Source organism: Onychostoma macrolepis, chromosome 02, assembly GCF_012432095.1.
Source record: "Onychostoma macrolepis isolate SWU-2019 chromosome 02, ASM1243209v1, whole genome shotgun sequence".
In the NCBI taxonomy this organism is placed as follows: domain Eukaryota; kingdom Metazoa; phylum Chordata; class Actinopteri; order Cypriniformes; family Cyprinidae; genus Onychostoma; species Onychostoma macrolepis.
In genome coordinates, this window is record NC_081156.1 from 7,458,342 (window position 1) to 7,472,935 (window position 14,594).

General features: G+C 36.7%; 1 protein-coding gene across 1 annotated transcript in view; it reads left to right on the plus strand.

Annotated features, from left to right (window-relative positions):
- Positions 1 to 14,594, plus strand: part of pth1r (parathyroid hormone 1 receptor) — a 99,202-nt gene that overhangs the window by 52,059 nt on the left and 32,549 nt on the right. The window contains exons 3-4 of the mRNA XM_058753235.1: positions 10,556 to 10,666; positions 13,599 to 13,723. Of these exons, the coding sequence (XP_058609218.1) occupies positions 10,556 to 10,666; positions 13,599 to 13,723 (236 nt within the window). The remainder of the gene's footprint in view (positions 1 to 10,555; positions 10,667 to 13,598; positions 13,724 to 14,594) is intronic.

Consider the following 14,594-nt stretch of genomic DNA (forward strand, 5'->3'; position numbering starts at 1 on the left):
TGAACTGATTAAATTACAGAATAATAAAAAGTAATACCTTACGTGACTTTTTCAAGGGAAAAGTAATTAAATTACTGGAATGCATTATACTCGACACTGCTACTTATCCGGTATTCACGGCTGACTGGAAAATCGTGGAAATTCATTAGTTAAGAAAAAGTGAGAACCCTGTTTAAATTCACACATATATTAGTAGCTGGTTTGTTTCAATGAAAAAGAAATGGGAGTGAAGATTGATTAGGCCACGACTGTGTTTATGCAGTAACGGTAGTCCAGCTCAGTGCAGAGTTGTTCTCAACAGAACTTAGTCTTGAGTTAATCCAGCAGCAGAGGGTTATGATAATGCTCCTATATCTTCTATTAGAGGCCACAGGTCTCAATGCAGCTGGACGCTGATGTTGAGCAGAGATCTGGCACTCAAATGGCAACTCATTCAGACGCAGTCAATGTTAGCTCGTCTGAGCTCTGTCACACCTAATGCCTCCCGACATCTCTTTCGTGTCACTGCCAAGATGGACAGCTGTGCTTGTACACTCATTTCCAATGTCTCATTTACTTTGGTTTGCAGATTTCTTCAGAAATATGAAATGATGAATAACAGACAGGAATAATTATAATACACAGTGGGGTCCAGAAGTCTGAGACCACTTAGCATATATTGCGTTTTTTAAGTTGGGCCTTGAAAAATGAAGCATTTGCGATTTTGCTCATTGTCAAATATTTAATGTCTTAAACTATTCTGTGTTTTATATTCTTCAAAAACCTAAAATATTTAGTTTATTCCCAGATTTAAATTTGATTTTGATTTTTTTTTTTTTTTTACATGGTCTCAGACTCCATTAGAGATTATAAAATATACTTGAGGACAGTCTCTACTGAAGTGATTGAACATCTCAGAGGTGCATGACTGAAGGAGAAACATGTGATCATTAGTAATGAACGAATGAATAAATGTGAATGAAAAAGAAAAGAAAATAGACAGAATATTTTTATGTAATTTATGTAGTTAAGTAGTGGTGGCCTAATGGTTAGAGAGTCGGACTCGTAACCCAAAGGTCGGTGGGGGAAGTGAATGTCCAGCGCTCTCTCCACCTCAATACCACGACTGAGGTGCCCTTGAGCAAGGCACTGAACCCCCGAATGCTCCCCGGGCGCCGCAGCATTGGCTGCCCACTGCTCCGGATGTGTGTTCATGGTGTGTGTGTGTGTGTTCACTGCTGTGTGTGTGCACTTTGGATGGGTTAAATGTAGAGCACTAATTCCGAGTATGGGTAACCATACTTGGTCACATGTCACATCAAAGTATATATAAAGTTCAGTTGTAAATAGTAAATGGTTATTGTTGTTGTTGTTATTGTCACCATTGACATCTTCAGTATACTACATATACATACAAAAATCATTATGTAAAAAAAAGGGAAATGATGTTTTATCAAATCTGTTGAAGGCATCCCAATAATGTGAAGTGATGTTATTTGTGCGGGATCTTGGGTGAGATTTCCTGCGATCTGGTCTTTGCTCTCAGCCCTGTGTTGGGTGAGTGAGTCAGATCTGACCTGTTTACCTGATGACTCTGCGCTCTTTCTGGTGGCTGTTTTCTGACCCCTTTTGGAAGGGTGCACACGTCTTTCTGATCATAGAACTTCTATTGAAATTAGGCTAAGCGTGTAACCTCTGAGACAGAGCATGCATGATGTCTTTTTGCTGTTACTGAAGTGCTGAGACCAGATGTGACTGCTAATGGTTGCAATGCATTTTGTATTTGGGTCAGTTATGTCACACATTTTCGCCTTTTTGTATCTGGACCTGTTAATTTATTTAAAAAAAAAAAAAAAAAAATGAAAGAAAGAAGTAGCAAGCAGCAATTGTCAGATATTAGATGCTTTATGATGTTTAAACAGATACTATGCATTATTTAACAATTTAAGAATTATAGGCATTTGGATAAACTTACCAATATTTTTTAAAAGACCCTGTTATAGCCATCCAAATAATAAAGTTCATCATTTTGATAAATATTGACCTAGAGTCCAGAGAATTATATGACAGTTGTTTTGTCGAGGTTAAGTGAAAAACCTAGAACTGGATTGCAAAAGTATATATATATATATTTTTTTTTTTTAAATTAATTGCAAATATTAAACAAAGAATTTGACTTACTCCAGTGGTTCTTGAGGGAAAGTTCAGAAGAGCTCTATCAAATGAACCATTTACGTGAATGAAAAACATGATAGCAGTGTCATGTTTTGGCATGATGTCACTGCAAAATCACATCAAAATTTCAACATATTTTGATAATTATTGATATTTGTTGTGTAATAAAACGGGTTGTATAATTAAAAAGTGGTGTAATTACCAAAAAACAAAACAAAACAAACAAAGAAAAAAAACTCTGAAAAAATGTGTTTGAAAGCTAATTTAAAAAAGAATTAAGATTTATGCATTTTTAAATGCAAGGAGTAAGGAAAACGGTATTCATTTATGGTTACACCATTTGACATTTTTCAAGGGCGTGGAAAAGTTTTCCAAAAAATTTATGAGACCAATTTAGTTTTCAACCTAGATTTTTAAAAGATTTTTCCTTTTCATCATTTTAGACATCCCTTTTTCACTATGATAATTTTTATGTGCATTTAATTCTATTCTGAAAATACTGCAATGCATTTTCTGGTCACACTTTATTTTAAGGTCCAATATTCACTATTAACAAACCATTACATTTACATTTAGTCATTTAGCAGACGCTTTTATCCAAAGCGACTTACAGATTAGGACAATGGAAGCAATCGAAACCAACAAAAGAGCAATGATACACAAGTGCTATAACAAGTCTCAGTTAGCTTAACGCAGTACACGTAACAAGGTTTTTTTAATTTTTATTTTTTTATAATATAATAAATAAAAAGAAAACAGAATAGAAAAAGAATAGAGCAAACTAGTGTTAGAGGTATTTTTGCCTTTGTTAATTGTATAATAAATAAAAAACAAATAGATAAAATACAAAAAGATTAGAAAAGCTAGTGTTAGTTTTTTTTTTTTTTTTTTTAAGAATAGAATAGCGAGAGCTAGAGTTAGAGGGTCAAATTAACCATTAACTACGACTGTTGCCTCAATGAACTCCTAATTTGCTGCATATTAGTAGTTAGTAAGGTAGTTGTTACATTTAGTTATTGGGTAAGATTAGGGATGTAGTATATAGTCATGCAGAACACGTGTATGTGCTTTATAAGCACTAATATGTTAATAATAGGCATGATAATAAGCAAATAGTTAATAATGAGAATTGGTCCCTAAACTAAAGTGTTACCCGTTTTCCTAAGGTCTTTTAAAGCAGGTCATATCATTGTGTGAGTTTTATCATCTCAACAGTGTTATAAATTCTTGTAGCATCTGGGATTGAAACAGCATTTAGCACGGAGAACAGACGGATACATTTCCCTTCCCTTTTGTCTCAAATGATGCACTAAGCGCTCATCACTGTCACCACCGTCTCAGCAATGCAGTGTTCTCTTGCTTTTGTGAGGAATTGCCAAAGACGTCTCTGGCTCAAGTACAATAAATGCATGTCATAGCACATTAAGGAGATTTCCTACAGGAGTAGCAGTAAAACGAGTCTATTTTCAAGAATTCGTCATCAAAAGGAAACGGCTGCCCGCTACATCCCTCCGTCTTGCTGAGCGAGGAAAGACACGAGGATTGATTCAGCAATGGCTTTGCCTCGCCCCTGACCATGTCTTTGTGAGACCACCCTTGACGTTTTATGTGCAATTCATGTGGCATTCTCCACTAACCGTCAAGCCAACTATTATTAGACCATCGCATCGTCCTGCGTATCTGAGATTGTTTGCTCAGCAAATAGTTAGCTGAGTCGGTTTATCTATTCTAGTCCAGGCTGGAGGTGGCGGAGCCCAACCTCAAGTCAAGGCCTGGCCTCAGAGCTCGCTGCACTGCACAGCTCTTATTTGTTATTATTGCACGTTTGTGCTTCGGTTAAGACCAAGTCTCCATGGCGGGGCATGAACAAGGTTCCTATTGAGAGAGACACTGAGGTTTCAGCCTGGGTCGCACAGTGCAGGGATGTGGCTTCCACAAGCCCTGAGACTCTCTAGCCTGTGTGTGAAAATAGCCTGACGCTCAAACTTTGCGGTTGGGTGTAAAATAACACCACCAGATTGCTATAAAAGCTTTCATATATCAAAACGCCGGCACAATTCGGGCCAGGCCCGAATCTCATGTGAGAAGGGGGCGAGAAGACAAATATTATTCAGAAACCCCAAATGACATCATCAATAGCCACAGCCTCATCAGATACGATGATAGCTTCCTCGTAACCTTGAATTTTGGGAAATTATATATGTGATGTTTCTGTGTGGAGTTATATCTGAAACCACTGGGCTATTGGAGGCGGTCTGCGGCTTAATGCTCTATATATAAGACAAAAACGTCGACATTTGGCTATTGTTATTTTGGAAATGTGAAACACACATGGCACACTCCCTCCAGGACAAGCATCCTGCAAAACAGGCCTGTTGTCTGAAACTCTCCTTTAATTACATTCACGAAAAATTGACAAGCTGGTCTCCAGGCATATAAAATGAGCTCCATCATATGCTTTGATTTTCCCTCTGAAAATCTTTAATTACAGGCATAGGAAAATAATGAATCTGCAGTAAAGCCATCCGCCGAGATTTATCCTTAACTAGTTATTTGTGGCAAGTTGGGGGCAGCTGGTTTCAATAACAGCGACTGAAAGCAAAGCCAGAAATACTAGCGTTGCCAAGAAAATGTGGAAAAAAACAAAAAGGCATTTCTGTGGGGAGAGAGGACCCAAGAGTGAGATAATTCTCAACCAAAGCTTTACTTAGTATAAATATCTAGTTCTGTCATGAAACTCTAGATGGCGCAGGCTGTAAGGTCCTTAAAGGGATAGTTTACCCAAAAACAGATTTGTACTTTTTTTTTTTTTTTCAAAGAGTGTAGCATTAAACCATGCTGCGAATCACACATAGCTAGTGTTTATGCAGTTCTCATTGCTTGTCGGAGCAGTGGCTGTACATATGTCTTGGCAGTAGATCTGCTTGTTTTGGAGGGCTATAGACGGTTTCAACGGCAACAACATAAACAAACGTTACTGCGCATGCGCACTTTTGTGGCCCTAACTTAACTTCCGGTAGACATCCAAATAGAATCAATAACAACAGTCCCTCTAGAGTAGATTAATTTTTGATAACAAGCTAAATATGTTTGCTGCGTAAATCAGACGGACTTATTAAAAATGCAAATTCATTTTCTGCCAGCAGGAGGCACTTTAAAGCGGGAGAACAAGAGGTTTCCCCGGTAACACAAAGCAGGGCTGAGCTTACAAACGCTGCTTTATCAGGCATATAGCATGCAAGATGAAATGACTTTCTAAAGACAAACTTCCTTCAGAAATACAGTGATATAAAAACACCCGCGCCTCGTTTTGATTTTTAAATGTGCATTACGTGCTTATGTTTATTCTACGAAGCCTTTTGGAAAATCGTTCAGTTTTGATATCGTGGCGGGTCGCCACAAATGATGTATGGAAATCACATCCCACAGCACAACAACCTGAGCACAACTTCATTACTCATCACTTTAACTTGTACTGCGTTTGTAGCCGGCGCCACTAACCAGACCGATAAACAAACACAGACCGGAAGTTAACTTCGGGCCAGGCGCGTGCGCCCGATGAAACCATCTATATCACCCTGTACTGTCCTGTTTACTGCCATACCATGTGTGGAGATATATGCATGTCTATTGATGCAGCAGCTTGTTTTATATACTCAGAGCAGCATGTATGTATATTGGCTTGTATTTTTCATTTTATTTTCTCTCCTGCTTTGTTGGGGGGTAATTTCATGTATGCTGTTTGCACAGCAGCAGCTTGTCTGTGTATGTATTGGCAAGTCTCTGTACTTACAATAATAGCACCAGCATGAATAGCAGATCTATTCCTCTACAACCAAATACATTAAAATTGTCACATCCATCACCATGCTATACTATTCCGAGAGCTGTCATGATAGAACTGTCTAGTTCAGTCATTGAACTCTAGATAGTGCAGGGTGACAAGGTGATCCTTTACATCCTCTAGAATCTACTAGCTGTCATTTACTACATTGCACAAGTTAATTGGTCTCTGTTGCGTCTGCAGCCAATGAGCCTGATGCACAACAGTTAAATGGTTTGGTTTGGTTTTTGCTATAATCAAGTCTTGCAGCACACTATCAGAAACCCTCCTCCTCCCCCACCTCCAGATGGAGCAGGCTGATAGGTGCTTTACATGTTATCTGATAGCTATCACATAATTTACTACATGGCACTAGCTGATTGGGTTCTGTTGCATCTGCAGCAAAAGAGCTTCATGCTCAGCAATTAAATGATTTGATTCAATGTTTTCTGCATCAGAATCCCTCCAACTCCCCCAGCTCCACCTGTCTAGATGTGCTTAGGATGATTTCATGTAAGTTATTTGTCCAGCAGCAGTATGTATTAAATGCTCACAAAAAAAATGTGTCTGTGTATGTACTGCCACTAGCATGTCTCTGTATTTTCTAGAACAGTCATGAATCTCTAGATTGCACAGACTGATAAGTCTTTTACATGTAATCTGATAGCTATCACATAATTTACTACATGGCACAAGCTGATTGGTGTCTGTTGCATCTAGGGTTGCAAAGGGGTAGATTTCTAGTACCTTTCTGGAAATATGCCAGGAATTTGTAGAAACTATAGGAAAAATTTGGAAATTTTCGGGAACTTTCAGAAAGTATCCAGAAATTTTACTGGATATTTTTTTTGCCCGCTTACATCCCTAGTTGCATCTACAGCCAGTGAGATTGCTACTGAACAGTTAAATGGTTTGATTATGTGTTTTCTGTATCAGAAACCCTCCAACTCCCCCAGCTCCACATGTCTAGATGTGCTACAGGTTATTTAATGCATTACATGCACACAGGAGCATGTCTGTGGATGTAATGGCAGTAGCAAGTCTCAATACTTGCTCTGCAACAGCAATAATAACTGAAATAACTGTAAGAGAGTGAGAGCCAAATGAGAATCAAAACCAGGTGATAAGTCCAGACAGTGAACTGTTGACATCAGACAGGTCTTTAATCAGGCAGGTAGAGTGGTTGAAAGTCAGGTGGTGAGGAAACTTGGGACTTGTTGATGACAGATAGGGGTCATAAATAAGCAGCCAATCCATACAGGCAAATCCAGGGGTCAGAGTCTGGTGGGACAGTCCAAAGGCTGGGATAAAAAAGCTGGCAGAATCCACTGGCCTAACTGAGCTGATGGCTAGAACACAAACAGAGACAGGTCACAATAACTGGACAAGGCAAGACAACTAAAAAGCAAAAGAGCACGGCAAGGGGCACAAAGGATGCAACATAAAAGGTGTGGCACTAAACAATCAGGAAAATAATGTATAGGAAGGAAATCACACAAGAAACAAGTGAAAATGAACCAAATGAGGACTAGATAAGGACTAAACAACTGGGCATGGTAAAGGGAAACAAGGAGGCCAGACAAGAGGAGCACATGGGCAACACAAACACAAAGCCATGTGCTCATACATAAAACAAACATTGACACACAAAGTCAGTAAGGACAGGACTGCCAGGACAGAACCCTGACAATTTTTCTGCCTGCGCACAAAATAATCGCAAATATCGAAAAGCATTTAGAAGTGCATATAAATGTGTTAGCTTCAATCATTGAGACCCTTATTCAGACTCATTCAAAACTTTGAGATATTATATATTGTCATTAATGTATTTCCAGACCTTTAGACTTTTTTAATCAAAAGTGGCCATTTTTCATACTTATATTTAAGAACAGACTTTGGAAATAATGTAGGTGGTCTAAATCTTAGCTTCATTCTTTTGTTCCTACACTATTTCATTTTCAGAGAGTTGAATGACATGGACCATTGTTACTAATGCAGGAATAGAACCTGCTTTGTGCTTTTGGTGTTATCCAGTCATGAAACAAAGAAAAAAAGTTGCGATAAATGTTTGCATTGTGTTTTAGTTTTTTAAGCAATTGAAAGAGATTTTGCTGTATATTCTGCAGTTTTAAAGATGGTGTCACATGTGTAATAGAAGTCATCGTCACACTAAAGTGCAATCCACCAAAATTATAATTACATAAAGTACAGAAATACATTTCAAGGGGTGATAAAATAAGGCTAAAGACTTTATATGTAATTATGCACAATCTGTCATTAACTTTAGTTAGTTAAGTTTAGTATTATTATCTTGTATTAGTCGTCCCACATAGAACTGTTGGCTTTTTCTTTAACTTTTAATGTCTCATATTTCTGAGTGAAACAAGATATTTAAAAGGTTTGTGAGCTGCATTTTTACAATGTTTCCTGAGGTGCACTTATAATGCTTGTACTGTACATCAAAAACTGCCATCATAGAAATAAATGGCATTTTCTACCCTGATTTTAGTCCTCAGATTTGAACACTGTTTAAATGGATGGATCTCTTTTAAAACTTCAATGTAAAGACCCACTGTATTATACTTGGAGCTCTTTTGAATACTTTTACACCTGCCAAGATTAACTAAGAATGAAAAGTGTTGATTATAATATTATATTTAGATCTACTCCCATAAAAGGTTGCAGTGCTGAGCATTGTAGCTGATCACAGTCATGTCTTGTTGAATTTAATGATCTCACCATTCATTTTTTGCACTCTCACAAATGCTTTCATCATAACTAACACAGTACAAACAATGTAAATAAGAAATTAATTACAGTTTTTGTTTTTTTTAAGTGGTTTGGGACTATTTTCACAAGTAAGGTGTACATTTTCAAAACTCTTAGAACAAAACTTTAAAATGATCACACTGGTAACACCACTAGTCATTTTTTCAAAACCTGATCTCATGATTTCATTGTAGTTGCGCATATTTTCATTCCACATAATCATTGTTTTAAAACACAAGATCATTGTGATCGAATTAATTGAATTAATCACCAAAACACAACTGTATGATCTTCTTTCAATTTAGTACTTTTAACAATCAGTTCATTTAAGAGCAAACAATGCAAGATTCATGTTTCAAATCACCTTTGTTGCTGAAATAATTACAGTAATAAAGGCAATAATTGTCATGTTAGAAAATACACTTAAATTACCTAACTTGCATATCTTACATAAAATCAATAATAGTTTGTAAAAGTATTTATCCAGTGTGTTATCAAAAGGTGTGATGAAGGTATGATGAAGGCCATAACGTTTTGTGCTAGAACAGAGTTCACTGTCAATGCAGTAAATGTCCTCACTGTGCCATTTGACTGAATCTATATTCTAGCTGAATTTTTCAGATGAAGGGTGAGTTATAGTAATGTGCAGTCTTTACCATGGTAATGCTTCAATATACAGTATCACATGGCACAATGTAATGTAAAATGCTGTATTTGATGCCATCTGTCTCCCTTCTTCTGATACATCTCTGATCAGTTCCTCTCCCTTGTGTCCTGCTGTATGTTCACAAATAGCAAAACACACAGTTTTACAAATGAGGATGTCCTCAAAGGGAGGTTTTAGGTGATTTTGTCAAGTTTTGCTTACTTCTGGATACCAATTTGTCCCCAAAAATTGTTTACTGTAACATAAGTAGATACGCACACGCACACGCACACACAGGTTTTCCTATCATTATGGTGACATTCCATAGGAATAATGGGTTTTATACTGTCTCCCCCTACTCCTAAACCTACCCTTATGATTTTTTATTTTTTATTTTTTTCTCATTGGACCCAAAAAAGGACAAAGATTTCAGATATTGCCATCTTTGTGGGGACATTTTGTGAGTTAGATGAGGTTAAGATGAGTTAGATGAAATAATAGACAAATGTATTAAACTGAATGAAAAGTCATGCTAATGAAAAGTTTGATAGTAATAGTTTAATCAAAGGCAGTTACTGTGAATGAAACATTTATATAGATGAAATACTTATTTTATGTAGTAAAAAAGATATTTTGTGATTGCGTGTATTGTACCAACTGTATGCTGAAATGTTTGAAAAAAGTGCACTTTTGATGATCTATTGTGATATTAGTACTAAGAGTTTTTAAAACTTACCAATTGCTTGTGAAAATTGCGCCAAAGCAATAAAAAAAAAACTGTAATTCTCAATGATTTCTTTTTTTTCCTGTTTCACATCAGATTACTGAAATAAAATCGGTTATGAATGCTATTTCATGTTGGCTACAGAACTACAATAGAAACATGCATGTAAAGGGCAAACAAGATAACAGTGCTTTGAAAGCTATGCATAGTTACAGTGATTGACACCTTCTGTTCAGTCTGAGTATATTGAGCAGATAGACCAGTAGAGATTGTGTCCAAGTGCCAGAGAAGCTTTCTGTTGACTACACTGTATCCTCTCTGACTCTGTCCACAGATTGTGGAGGAGGTTATTCATGTATTGCTGGAGTGGGTGGGTGGTGCAGGTTCTGGAGTGGTGGAGTTCGCTCTATCTAAATGTCAATCTTGCTTTGTGTTATAGAGGGTTACTGCATGCCGGAGTGGGATGGCATCGTCTGCTGGCCCGAGGGACTGCCTGGAAGGATGGTGTCCACTACCTGCCCGGAGTACATATATGACTTCAACCACAAAGGTGAGCTTGCAGCCACTGACCTGTGGCTAACTGGTACGTGTCTAATTCACACGGCGCTCCCTTGACAATAATGGACAACCTCCAGCATTTGTAAGCTGCCACCTCCAAAATCTGTGCTTTTCTCCTCAGTTCATCATTGTTGGCACTCCAAATTCTTGTGTCGTCTTTCAGACAAACATTTTGGAATATGTCCATACATTTTTACATGCTTGACTTGTATTCATAACAAAAACAGGGTGTGTTTTCATAAAGCAGATGTGTTGTGGACCTGGACAGTGAACTGAGAACTAGCAATGCTGTTCCCAACTTCATTACATTTACATTTATTAATTTAGCAGATGCCAAAGTGACATGTAACCATGAGCAAATAATCCCAGGGAGAAAACAATACAAACCAACCCAGGCTCATTGGAAATATGTGCTTGCGGCAACGTTTCTGCAGCACAGATACTACGTACCTGACTGCACATTTTGCTGCAGTTTCAAAGTGAAATGTCCAGTGAGAGGCGCTAAAATACATGACCATGGCCATGCATTTATTGCATTGGTACAGGCATGTATTCTGCTGATGCAGCCCAGCCATTTTAACTCCTTATATGCACGTTTGAGCTGATTTGTCAAACTGTCGTTTCACAGGGTTCGAAACGCTTGACCTCACAAGTGCAACACTGTATCACGTGAGCTATCGAGGAAACATGCTGCATTAGAAAACCCATATATATGAAGCTGTATATGTGATGCTAACTTTCAGAACTATCAGCTTTCAAATCTCACAGCATGTTAAAATTGTTTTGAAGTCATAACATAATATTGTGCAAGGAATTGTGCAAAAATTAGGCATTCTTATTCAAAACTCTGGCCCTGTAAATCATACTTTGTGTGAAAGGAATAAACGTTTTTGGAGTTTTACTGCCTCCAGTGTTCATTTCAACTGGAAACTACAACAATTCATATGTATAGGTACGTTTTTGAGTTTTGCTGAAATGTAGGAAGAGACACGTATTTCCAATGAGCCTGAGTAGATACAAACATTGCTACTGTAGCTTTACAAATTGAGTAGAGTGGTGCTATTCTACAACAGTAATCAGTGTTGGAAGAAACACAATGCATATAATGGATGTTATGCAATCAGACAGCTACCTGGAAATAAACAATGGAGCTGTTTGTAAGTTCATTGATTCACTCATTTATTTCCTGACAACCTATTTCCTATTTCCTTTGTTTCAAGAGTCATTTACAAAATCTGAAGAATGAGTCAGATTTTGAACATTTGTTTACAACACTCAAAAGATCATATTCATCACTTTGATATTTTCATAATTTCAGTAAAAAATATGGGTAGAATTTAGGGACCAATTCTCACAATAGCATAATACACCTAATGAATTCCTAATTTGCTGTAGTTAGTAAATTAGTTGTTAAGTTTAGGTATGAGGTGGATTATGGGATCTAAAATATGGTCATGCAGAATAAGGCATTAATATGTGCTTTATAAGTACTAATAAACAGCCAATATATTAGTAATATGCATGCTAATAAGAATCTAGTTAATAGTGAGAATTGGTCCTGATATAATTGGTCCTTAAATAAAGTGTTATCGAATATCCTAAAAGGCTGAAATACTCTCATACTTTTTGATGCAAAAAAGCACCTAACACATTACTTTCCATAAAAAAAGTATATTTTCTAATGGTCACATTTATATGTTTTAGGTTACCTGGTCTCATGGCATAAACGTACCTAGGGGCACTTTTTAGCGAGACGCGAAATACGTACCAATAAGTACATATTACTGCAGTTTCCAAAAGAAATGAACACTAGAGGCAGTAAAACTCTGATGCGTTTTATTCCTTTTCACACAAATTTACAGAGTTTCGATTAATACAATTACGTGAAGAATATCATGTTATGACTTCAAAACAATATTAATATGCTGGGAGATTTGAAAACTGATGCTTTTGAACATTAGCATCACACATATCCAGCTTCATATCTATGGGTTTTCACAGATGGTAGGTTTGTTCGGTAGCTCACGGAGTACGGAGATGTGCTTGAGAGGTCAGGAGCTCCAGTTCTGAATCCCGTGTGGTTCAACAAAACAGTTCAAATCTGCATATAAGGAAGTTCAAGTGGCACGGTTTTATTAACAAATGCGTTTTTATATCAGTTTTGCATTTGTTAACACTATCGGGTAGGTTTAGGATTGGGTTTGGTGTAGGGCATATTTCCAACACGATAGAGCATACATTTTTAGCGACGGTCCCCGGATATTTGAATTATGAACCACCGCAATACGTACCTGAAGCAACGTAATAAAAACACAGCAATACGTACTTATATCAGCGTAATAAAAACATGCTAGGGTTTACATATTAAAGCCGTGTTTTAGTGTCACTCAGTGGACATTTCTCTTTGAAACTGTGGCGAAACGTGCAGTAAGGTACACAAAAACGGTCTCGTTAAAAAGTGCCCCCAGGTACGTTTATGCCATGAGACCAGGTTAGTTTTAGTTTGTATTTTGTCAATTCTTGAATTAATTGTAATAGTTGAGGTTCTATAACAGTGGTAATAACAGATTTTGAGCAAATTTGAATGATGATTCAAACTGCTTTCCAAACAACAAGCTTCATTGCTGAACAGTGTTTGCAGTAGAGCTTTAGAGATCCATTAATTACACTAGAGACCTGCACATGAAAATACTAATTGGACATCTTACTCAAATCTGTCCTCAGTGGTGGCTGTTTTTTTTTTTTTTATTGTATTCCTTTTATCAATAATTGAATCCATATTTGTAACACTGTTTGATGCTAATAGTGGCAAACATTGATATTTTCATACACTGTGGCTCTATCCTGTCAGTCTGATTTAGAAATCAATACACAAATGAAGGCACAGTTGCTTTGTTAGAGTATGTGTTGTGCTGTATCCACAGGACATGCGTACCGGCGCTGTGACACCAATGGGACCTGGGAGTTGGCGTCAAATAACAACAAAACCTGGGCTAATTACAGCGAGTGCGCCAAATACCTCACCCATTATAACCAGAGCCAAGAGAGGGTAAGACCTTCCACCTACATTTACTGTTATCAACTGAAGTCAAATTTGCATCCACAAGCATTTTTGAATATGTAAATTTGATTTAAAGTACCATCACCCAAAACTCTGATCATTTGCTGATTAATTCAGAATATGCCTCATGTTGTCTGCTATAAGTGTTTTCTTGCACATTCTGACTGAACTGGTTTAGTAGGAATTATGTAGGCAACTTGACCTAGACAAATTACATTGAAGCAAACAAACATATAAATGGATGCAATGCAGGGAAATGTTCCTGGGCAATGACTAAAATTATATTTGTTTGAAATATCCATTCTCTCAAACACTGGGCTACAAGTGACAAATAATTTCTTACTTCAATGCATTATTTAAACTACAGAGACTCTTTTAAAAGTACAACATAATTAAACATTAAATACTCTTACAGTTTTTTTCATTTACTCAAAATTACAGACTTGAATTAACTGGAATCTAGGAAATTTACTTGAGCTGATATAGTAATAATAATATTAAAAATATAGGTAACACTTTAGAATAGGGAACACTTATTCACTATTAACTACGACTTTTCCCTCAATAAATTCCTAATTTGCTGCTTATTAATAGTTATTAAGGTAGTTGGTAAGTTTGGTATTGGGTATGATTAGGGATGTAGAATAAGGTCATGTAGAATAAGGCATTCATATGTGCTTAATTACTACTAATAAATGGCTAATATTCTAGTAATATGCATTCTAATAAGCAACTAGTTAAGAGACCCTAAAATAAAGTGTTACCAAAAAATATTTTTTAACTAAATATGTATGTTTAAAATTAAGATGAATTAATTTTGTGTGATCACAGAAATATTTTTTTCATGTTTAATTAATCA